We start from the raw sequence: 10589 nt of genomic DNA, 5'->3' as shown, positions 1-10589 counted from the left end.
CAAAAAAAATATACAAGTACTGTGGTTTCAATCTCGTTTTATACATATTTTATCAGAGATTATGACGTAAATCAACTGAGTCACGTGACCATACATCCTTCGTCCCCTTAAGACATGGAACGCCGGAAAATCCAGAGTTGGTATCAGGTGCTAAGGAAGAGTAAGCATCCCCTGTTCATCGAATATACATGCACCATTCGTGACTCCTACATGTAGATGAAGTAGACGGAATATATTATATTGGACAATTATTATATAAATAAGGAAAGTTGAGGATGGAGAAGCTAAAATCAAAATTATCTCGTTGTCTTACACATTATTTTATGCCATAGTCTTTATTCCACTATGTTTACAATCAAAAGGGTCCATAGTAGTACAATATTTTCATAATTTTTGCAGGATATTAAGTAACTCACCATTTATTCATTTTGTCTCCATTCTGACTTTGTACCATGTAAGTGCGTAAAGAAAGGTGTTTTATATCATAATAACCAGTACCGGTACCGCAGAGGAAAACAGGTACATGTAGGAGATCGTCCCTACCACTCCACACCTAAGAGTTGGAAAACAAGTAAAAAAAAACGTCAAACCTTAGCCATACTAGTATTTTCGAATGAAATCTTTGTTGATAAATACAAAGCGACCTCTTATGCGAATTTAGAATTCTAGTTATTATCTATGCCAGTGAATAGAATATAAATATGAAACACTCATTCTCTCCCATTCTTGTATTGTAGTCCTGGTTTTGAATTTTTAAAAAAAATTCAAAATTCTGCTTCAGAGATTTGTTAGTGTACCTTCTGGATCACATCATGAAAAACATCCAAAGCTAGTAAAATTTGATATTTCAAACATCTTCCTTGATTTTAGCAATCTGCTCACCTACGTACTGGAGATGTTTTCTTAATTAACAATATTTTTGAAACCAATTTTTGAAATAGACCAAAACGTGTCACAACTTACATGGAACCCATGGGTCCGATTTCATCTGCAAAAGTTACACCAATGCATCCAAAATAAGGGAAGCCATATTTTAGCAAATGAAGTTTCCAATCGCACTTTGCAAGATCAATATTTTTATTATATTTCATGAGAGCAAATGCATTCATTGCAATAAGAGATACAAGCAACATTTGGGAGGCACAAAATAGAAATATGACGAATCCATAGAATTCGCACAGCTCAATCGGATGAACATGGTCTTTAGCGATGGCCATTTGAATGTGATCCATATACGCTACTAGGCTTTGTATTCCATCACACAAAGCCAAATAAACGACAAAGCATTCGCACTTTGACCATGATTTGAAAAAAGTGCGCGCAGGTTTAGAACTGAAAGATATCACAAGAATAGTAAGTGCCGATATGATGCTACATATTGCACAAATAAGCGTCAAGAAGTGAATAAGATAGAAATACGGTGTCCCCAGTCCTATGACTACAATGTTATATCGGGAATCTTCCACAGACACTGTGATTTTAATACTCATGATTGCAATACTTTAGTGTTATGGACATAAATTCTTCTTTCTTTTATAGTTATACTGCTGACTTTTCATTTTATTCCAATAATCGAAAGTGAAAACAGACATTGACGCAGACCATGCAAATTAAATCATAAGATATATCACAGAATGCCTTTGCTTGGCAGTTGTTTCTTATCCACTTGGGTTTGTGACGAGTGTACCGAATCAGCATTGGCGTGATTTCAAAAAGTTGTCTTTGTCGGATTAGGGATTTACATGCATGTCCGATCATTTCGTTTTCTTTGAAGCATTTAGTTCTTTTGGTATAGGAAGAATTTTATGTTACAGAAACTGATATTTATTTTTCTCAAATGCAACAGTATATGAAGCACGATGAGGAACAATATTGGAAGCTGCCCCAATTTGCCATTGAAGTTTATTTTTTGCCAAGTGGAAAAATTGAAAGAGAGAGACAAAGAAGGGGGATAAAACGTTTCCCAGAATAATTAAATAAAAAAAGTATTTGTACGTCTGACTTAAATATGTTTTTATTAAAAAGATAGAGAGAGAGATTGTCAAGAAGTTAGTAGTTATATATCACAGATTTTTTCCTTGATTTTTCCATTCACCTTCACTATTACTTAGCCAAGATTTATGAGTGAATGGTAGAAAATATTCTACTTATTTTTTATATATCTTATATATGATATGTAACATGCGAGGCTGAATTTAAAAAATGATAAAATAAAAAGGTTAACTTTCACTAAGATTCCCAGTTCATATGTGATCTGATAATTTGGCTGTTTTGGCTATATACAAGAAGGTGCCGTTTTTTTTAAAATTAAATCTAATGAAGGAACTAAAATTTAATTCATTGTTTTATACCCAACCCAAAAAGGATTTTCAAATTCTTTAAGAAAACCCATTCTACTCTTCGGAAATGCTGCAAATCCATTCAATTTTAAGGCTTCATTAGTTTTTTGAATGTGTTAATTTTTTTTATACATAGGAAACAAGTAGGGGTACCTTTTCAAAGAAAAAAAGGACAAAGCTGAAATAGAACAAAGACATTTTTTCCACAATTTTACCACGTTATATTTTTCCTTTCGTATACATGTGTGTGTGAATCTTTATATTTAACTAAATTATCAATTATCTGAGAGTGTGTAATTACACGTTTAAAGTAAGTTTTTAAAATATTTTACTCATGATTTTATAATGTAATCATTTGAGAATTATTTTACTGAACTAATAAAATAATAACATCTTATTTCCCCATGTGCACTTTCTAACACAACCACAAATAGATCATAAAAATAATTTTGTTGCATGACAATCTTATCACGTGACACATATATATCCCTGCTCGATTATCCCCCCCACATATATTTAAAAAAATGATGAACATTAGGTATTTAGTATTTTATGTACGTTTAAGTGAATTGGCTTTGCAAAGACGTTTCATGATCAGAGACACTTGGTTAGTGATATGGCGGGGTACTAATAGCTGTTGAGTCAAATTACATAAGTAGTCAAGTGGATATTGACTTTAACAGTGAGCTTGTGGCTGTGCAAGTTGAAGGGACAGACAAATCATCCATTGTGGTTGCTTCATTATATCGACAACCAAACAGAGACTACTCCCATACTCAAACAATCTGCAGTGATATCAGACGGATTACAGATTTATACAAATCCTCAACAATATGGATAGGTGGAGATGCAAACATACCAGATATTAACTGGGAAAACGACACCATTACTAGTAACAAGTATCCAAAGGATATCAATGAGCATTTCATTGCCACAAAATCAGACACAGGACTCCATCAAATTATTAACTTTCCAACTAGAGACGAAGTAACCTTAGAAATTTTTCTAACAAATCGTCCTAACCTAGTTCACAGGTGTGTAGGTATACCAGGCATAAGCGGCCATGATACAATTGCATACAGAGAAACCCTCAGCAAAGCCAAATATCAGAAACCAGCTAGCAGGAAGATATACATTTGGAAGAATGCAGATATCTCAAACCTCCGTACAGCCATGGGACAGTTTGCAGAGGAATTCTATATAAAGCATTCTGAAATTACTGATGTAAACATCCTATGGAACAACTTCACAGAAAAGTGTGCCACCTTAATGGAGAAACATGTACCATCAAAATTCACTAGTGAAAGATTTCACCAGGTGTGGATCAGCCGGAAAGTGAAAAGACTATCAAAAAAGAAAAAAAAAGCGGTGCTACAACAAAGCCAAGAGAAGTGGAAAACAAGACTGGGATAACTTTAAGGAAATTAAGAAAGAAACTCAGAAGAAATGTACAGAAACATACAACTCGTACATCTCCAACATGCTTAGCGAGGATAATGCCAGCAATCCAAAAAGGTTTTGGGGACTCATCAAAAGCAAGAGAATGGAAACATCCGGAGTAGCGCCATTGCGTAAAGAGGGGATATTTCATAGTGACACCACGACTAAAGCCAATATTTTGAACGAACAGTTTACTTTAGTATTTACGCAAGAAGATAACTCCAACTTACCTGAGAAACCCAACAGCCCTTACTCACCTGTTCCAGACATCACAGTTCACCAGGCCGGTGTCCTGAAGCTCCTACAGAACATCAATCCATACAAGGCCACTGGTCCAGACAACATCCCAGGGAAATTACTGAAAGAATTAGCAAATGAAATATCACCTATACTTACCACCATATTCAATGCTTCCATACAACAAGGAAAGATACCTGATCAATGGAAAGAGGCCCTCATAACACCATTATTTAAAAAAGGAGACAGAGGAAAGGCTTCAAACTACAGACCAGTCTCCCTAACATCTATTTGTTGCAAATTAATGGAGCATATATTACACAGCAATATCATCACACACCTTGAGGCAAATGGAATATTATCGGATTACCAACACGGGTTTCGCAAACAAAGATCTTGTGAATCCCAGTTCATCATAACACTCCAAGAGCTAGCCGATGGATTGAATAGTGGAGACCAAATGGACTGTGTCCTTCTTGATTTCTCCAAAGCCTTTGATAAGGTGCCCCATTAAAGACTCCTAAGCAAGTGTTACTATTATGGTATAAGAGGCAGGGCATTAGAGTGGATCTACAGTTTTCTTAATGGTCGTACTCAGAAGGTCGTCTTAGACGGGAAGTCATCAAGAACATCAGACGTCACATCAGGGGTCCCACAGGGAACGGTGCTTGGCCCACTTCTCTTCCTAATTTACATTAACGATCTTCCAGAAAGAGTAACATCAACAGCCCGTCTTTTTGCGGATGACCGTTTACTTTACAGAAAGATCAGTATAGAAGAAGACACCAATTACATCCAACAAGACCTTGATAGACTGCAGTCATGGGAAAACGATTGGTTAATGTCATTCAACCCAGATAAATGTGAAGTGCTGCGTGTGACCAACAAAAGAAAACCGATAATAAGAAACTACACCATCCATGGAAAGAATCTAGCCACAGTAAAGTCAGCAAAATATCTAGGCCTTAACATCAGTAGCAACTTATCATGGAATCAACACATTGGAACAATTACAAAGAACGCAAACAACATCACTGCTTTTCTGAGAAGCAACATCAGCACATGCCCTAGCACTATCAAGGCGCAGTGTTGCACCACCTTAGCAAGACCAATAGTGGAGTATGCTTCCATCATATGGGACCCAGTAACTCAGAAAAACATCTATGAACAGGAAATGGTACAAAGGCGAGCAGCACGCTTCGTTACCGGGAATTATAGAACAACTAGCAGTTGACTAGGACGCTCGAAGATCTACAATGGCCAACACTACAGGAGCGAAGACATAAAGCAAAGGTCATCATGCTTTATCGTATTGTTCACCGTCTTATCGCAATACAAACGCAAAACTACCTTGTACCAAGGGGAGCTAACTGAACAACAGGGGGCTATAACATCAGGTTCTTGCTCCCTTACTCCAGAACTCAGGGTCATCAGCAGTCCTTCTTTCCATCAGCAATAACACTATGGAACAACCTACCATCTACTGCTGTCAGCGCCTCTAGCCTGGAGAGTTTCAAGGACAGCATTGGGGCAATTAGAATGACCTAGCTCGGACAGTTTTAATTGTGAATATCACCAGAATGGTTTTTATGAACTGTAAATAGATCGTTGTTTCCCCATGGGCAAGTGTACGTAGTAACAATCACGACAATATACACCAGAAGGTGGTTTGTGGTTTAAAAGGAAGAAGTTTCTGAATATATTGATTAATGAAACAGTCATTTATAATATAATAAATCGTTACTATAATTATATTATGTAACGCAAAATAAAAAGGTTATAGCGAGTACCATTCCTAACATACAAGTCTTTATCTTATTATTTCATGGTTAGAACATAATTGTTTGATATTCGGACGAACACAGTGAGGGAGAATATGATAATAGCGAGTTTCTGCAACACCCTTTTTGCCTGATCATTCCATTTTGTCAATGAAAGTTAGAATTCTAAAAAAAGGTTTACCACCACACAATAATCCATCACTGAGTACACCTTTCTGTTGATAACGAGAAGAATTTTGGATTAGAAAACTAGGGACAGCCTTTCCCTATGGATGTAATGATAATGTCGATAGTGTTGGAAATCCTTCTAGTCCGTGTAAAAATGTAAATGTGATGAGACTTTAGCCAGAAACATATGTAAGCGTATTTATGGGCAACGGCAATAAACCTTTAAAACACAAAGGCAACATTATATTATAATCAGAATAAAACTATAGGAGGAAAAGCATTTTGAAAGTATTACACAGAAATTTCTATTTTTAGTAACCACGGCAACACGGTTCTGACATGAAAATTAAAAACCGATACACAGAATTATGTATCTTAGTGTAGTCTACTTGTGTGCCAAGTTATATTGAAATCAGACGAAAACTGTTGTAGAAGTCCGAAAAACCTGACGTTTTCCTGACTTTTTTCGATTTTGATTTTTTACAAACCAGGAAAACGTAAGAACCGGCGCCATTACGAAAAATGGGAATTCGCTGCCTCCAACCGGAGGTGGCATTCTCGGGTTGATTTTAGATACTTGAAAACGGAATTTAATATCAAACTCAGAAGTTGTCAATAGTAAAATACTTTTATTAATTCCCTATTTCATTTTTATGGTTCATTTATCAAATATACATTCTGATGAAAACATTTTATCAGACTATCGAGATGTCTTCATTTCGTGCATTTTAAAATCTCTCAAGTCATGTAACGAAATGTGGAGTGATCTTTTCTTTTCATCAATATTGGTGAGTACTGGAAGCATTTTACTATTGATAAATTATAATTTCGGCATTTAGTTCGGTTCGCAGGTATTGAAAATCAACTCGGGTTGGAAACGGCGAAATTTCCAGTTTTCATAATGGCGCCAGTCTAACGTTTTCATGGCACGTACATATAAATATCTAAATCGTTTAAAAAGCCCGGAAAACGTCAGATGTTTTGGACTATAGGATAAGTATAGCATTTTGAAAGTATTTCACTGAAATTTCTGTTTTTAGTAAACACGGCAACACCGCTCCTCAAAATCAAAAACTGATATACAGAATCATATATCTTAGTGTAGTTCTACTTTAGTTGTGTGCCAAGTTATATGGAAATCAGACCAAAACTGCAAGAGGAGTAGCATTTTGAAAAATTGTTTACAGACAGACGGACGGACGACGGACACATTACTATCCCATAAGCTCAGCTGGTCTGACCAGTAGAGCTAAATCAAATTAATACGAAAAGTAATGTTTATATTCAACACGGCTTCTACATGTATCATTGTGTTAGGCTTTGACTTAACAATGTAAACAAGTAAGATTGCATGAACTGCTTATTGAGATTTTATTAGCTCACCTGAACCGAAGACTCAAGTGAGCTTTGTCCGGCGTCCGTCTGTCTGAACATTTTTTCACATTTCGACTTTTTCTCAAGAACCACTGGGTCAATTTCAAACAAACTTACCACAAAGTATGTGTGGAGGGAATTCAAGTTCAAATGAAGAGCCACGCCCTCTTTCAAGGGGAAGTAATCATAAATTAGTTAAAAAATAGTGGCATCTTTTAAAATTCTTCTTCTCAAGAACCACTGGGCCAAGAAAGATGAAACTTATAATTATGGAATCATCCTCAGGTAGTGTAGATTCAAGTTTACATAGGAAGACACAGGGAAATTCTTTGAAACTCTTCTTCTCAAGAACAGCAAAGCCATGATTGGTCATATTCATACGAAAGCATCCTTGGGTTAGTGTAGATTAAAGTTTCTTCAAATCATAACCCTCAGAGATAGAGAGGGGCCACAATGGACTATGAAAGTTTTACATACTAGTAATACATAGGAAAATTCTTTAAAAATCTTCTTCTCAAGAACATCAAAGCCATGATTGATCATATTTATATGGAAGCATCCTCAGGTTGTGTAAATTCTTATTTGTTGAAATCATGACCCCTGGGGGTGGGATGGGGCCAAAATGGGGGGGTCCAAGTTTTACATAGAAATATATAGGAAAATATTGTTAGAAGTCCTCTCAAGAACAGCAAAGCCATGATTAGTCATATTTATATGGAAGCATCCTCGGGTAGTGCAGATTCAAGTTACCCCTGGGCCACAATGAGGTATCAAACTTTTATATAATACATATATAGGAAAATTCTTTAAAAGTCTAGCTTTCTAAGAACGTCAAATCCATGATTGGTCGTATCTTAATGGAAGCATTATCAGATAGTTTAAAATTCAAGTCCCCCTCCCCTCCATGTTAACGTTTCTATACCGAACTGTTTTTTTTTTCGTAGCCAATGTGCTCATATGAGCGATGTGGTCCATGGGCCTCTTGTCATTTAATAATTGAATCATAAGATGTATAATTAAGTCAGAACGATGATATAGCCACCTTCGAAATACAATATTCACCTCGCCCTTCGGTTTCAAAAACAAAACAAAAGCAAAGAAAAACGGCCATAATTGTATATTATTTTCTACTTTGTAGGATCTCAGCCAATCAGAGAGATAATAATTATATTTAATCATATAATAAATACATATGCCTCGGAAAAACCCAGTTTCATTAGGGGAAATCCATTTGATTCTAAAGGTGAGGGGCAGATGTTGGAAATAAATACATTGTGTAATATGTCTTCATCTGTCCTCGACTTGACAGAACATAAATAATCTGTACCTGACCGGTGCTTTCAACCCCACCCACCCCCCTCCCCCTCAACGAATAAGGGTTTTAGACTTGGTGGGTTTTTTTGCATATCAGACTTTTTTCAGTGAAGAAGAAAATAATCTGTCCTTAATCTTATTAGAAATGAATAATCTGTCCTTCATCGATATGGAAATGAATAATGTGATTAGGAAAAAAATTGCCTGCCCTCCTCCATCCCCTTCAGAATTAAATGGGCGTCCCTTTACCAAACTGAAGCATGGAAATCATTTAAAGACCGGTGCATCACATCGTATCTGTCGGGTATGGAAGATAATCTACAAGAAGGATATGGAGATAACGAACAGTATTCAATATCAAAGTCCATAAAACAATACAAAATAGGTGTAGAGCAAACACGGACCTCCGAAACATCAGAGATGGGCCATCAGGAGTTAGCATCCCCTGCTAACCGGTCACACCCGCCGTGTAATTGTACCATTGTAATAATTCTGTCTACAACAGTTAATGTGTCGGTTAACTGCGATAAGGAAAGCTTGTAATGTTCTTTAATGATATTTGAAATACTTTGAAAGATATATACTGTTCATGAAATGTCAGTTTCTATTTCATTTACAATTTATTGACACCCCTTCCGTTCGTCTTTCTTTTGGTTTAATGAACCTGCATCGAGTATGACTGTAGAAGACACGCCCACATATACAATATTCCATAAAAATCAGGATTTTAAGTGATACATCTTATTCTTATTCACAAGCATAACACAAAAATGTCAGTCTCATACTTGAAGTGTTCTATTGTTGGTGATGCCAGGGTTGGCAAAACGCACTTGTCTAAAGTATTTGTTGGAGAGAAAGGTGATTCGAAGTATACCCCTACCATTTTTGACAACTACTATGGTAAGTTCCATGATCCTTTAAGTTTTCACAAATGTTGTATGACTGTACTTTTATGTGGTTACCTGTCTTATATTATGAATATTGTACTAATCTCGTACTTAATTTCATAGGTCAAACATTCTGTAGAGGAAAGAAAACCAACATTGCCATTTATGATTTGCCTGGACAGCATGACTTTGACCGCATGCGGAGATTTGCTCTCAAGGACAGTAATGTCATTATCATTTGCTACGATGTTCAGAAACGAGTTTCTTTTGAAAATGTTCAGACGGTTTGGATTCCTGAAATTCGCCAGTTTTTTGGACACTCCATTCCGATAGTTTTGGTAGGGATCATGTCCAACAAAAAACAAGCTAGGGGCGTCTCAAGAACAGAAGCTATTAAAGTAACAACCGAAATGCAACTTCATGACTACTTTGAGAGTCATTTTGACGACAATGCTGGGGTATCATGTCTGTTCTCGTGTGTTGCAACAATTGCAAAGAAAATCAAGAAGAAAAATTCCTCATTCCTCCGTCGTATTTTTATGAATTGTCATTTGAAGAAAAAAGTTAATGAATTTGTTTGATTCTGTCTAACAGAATCTGACCATGTACCTACCAAAGGTGAATCGAAGTCTTATCTTCGAGAATTGCCGGTACATCCGAAGAATGTTATTTGGAAGCAATGTTGGGTTTTGACTGAAGGCATGTCTAAGAATTGTGTCAATATGCATATAATGAATAAGCAGTTGTAAATTTAAAGATTTGAAAATCGGACATGAAAGAGATTTAAAAGAAGGAAGGAATATAGCAAATATATTCTGTCGTTGAGTGGTCATGATGCGCTCTATATGTTGCTCATAAAAGCAGAATATATAGGGGAAAATGTATATATTCAGAAATAAATATTTTTTAAAAAATTGAGTATTTCATTTTTTTTTCTTACACTTCATAAAGAGGAAGAAAATAAACATTTTAGAATACAAAATAAAGCTGCTTGTTGACAAATTATATATATCCAGCTTTATTTAGAATACAATTTGAGGATGAAAGAT

The 10589-nt window shown here is 35.9% G+C and overlaps 1 protein-coding gene and 1 pseudogene across 1 annotated transcript; one reads left to right on the top strand and one right to left on the bottom strand.

Annotated features, from left to right (window-relative positions):
- Positions 1–423: 423 nt before the first annotated feature.
- On the bottom strand, positions 424–1490 carry LOC134241596 (uncharacterized; annotated as a pseudogene).
- A 7933-nt stretch (positions 1491–9423) lies between these two features.
- On the top strand, positions 9424–10228 carry LOC134241586 (uncharacterized). The gene is made up of 2 exons (XM_062723624.1): positions 9424–9553; positions 9664–10228. Exons 1-2 carry the CDS (start codon positions 9424–9426, stop codon positions 10119–10121), a joined length of 588 nt encoding a protein of 195 aa, XP_062579608.1. The 3' UTR covers positions 10122–10228.
- The last annotated feature ends 361 nt before the right edge of the window (positions 10229–10589 follow it).

Source organism: Saccostrea cucullata, unplaced genomic scaffold, assembly GCF_032062105.1.
Source record: "Saccostrea cucullata isolate Sc308-1 unplaced genomic scaffold, CSIRO_AGI_Scuc_v1 ctg14596, whole genome shotgun sequence".
Lineage (NCBI taxonomy): Eukaryota > Metazoa > Mollusca > Bivalvia > Ostreida > Ostreidae > Saccostrea > Saccostrea cuccullata.
Note: the sequence above shows the minus strand (reverse complement) of the source record. Positions and strands in the feature narration are given on the sequence as shown.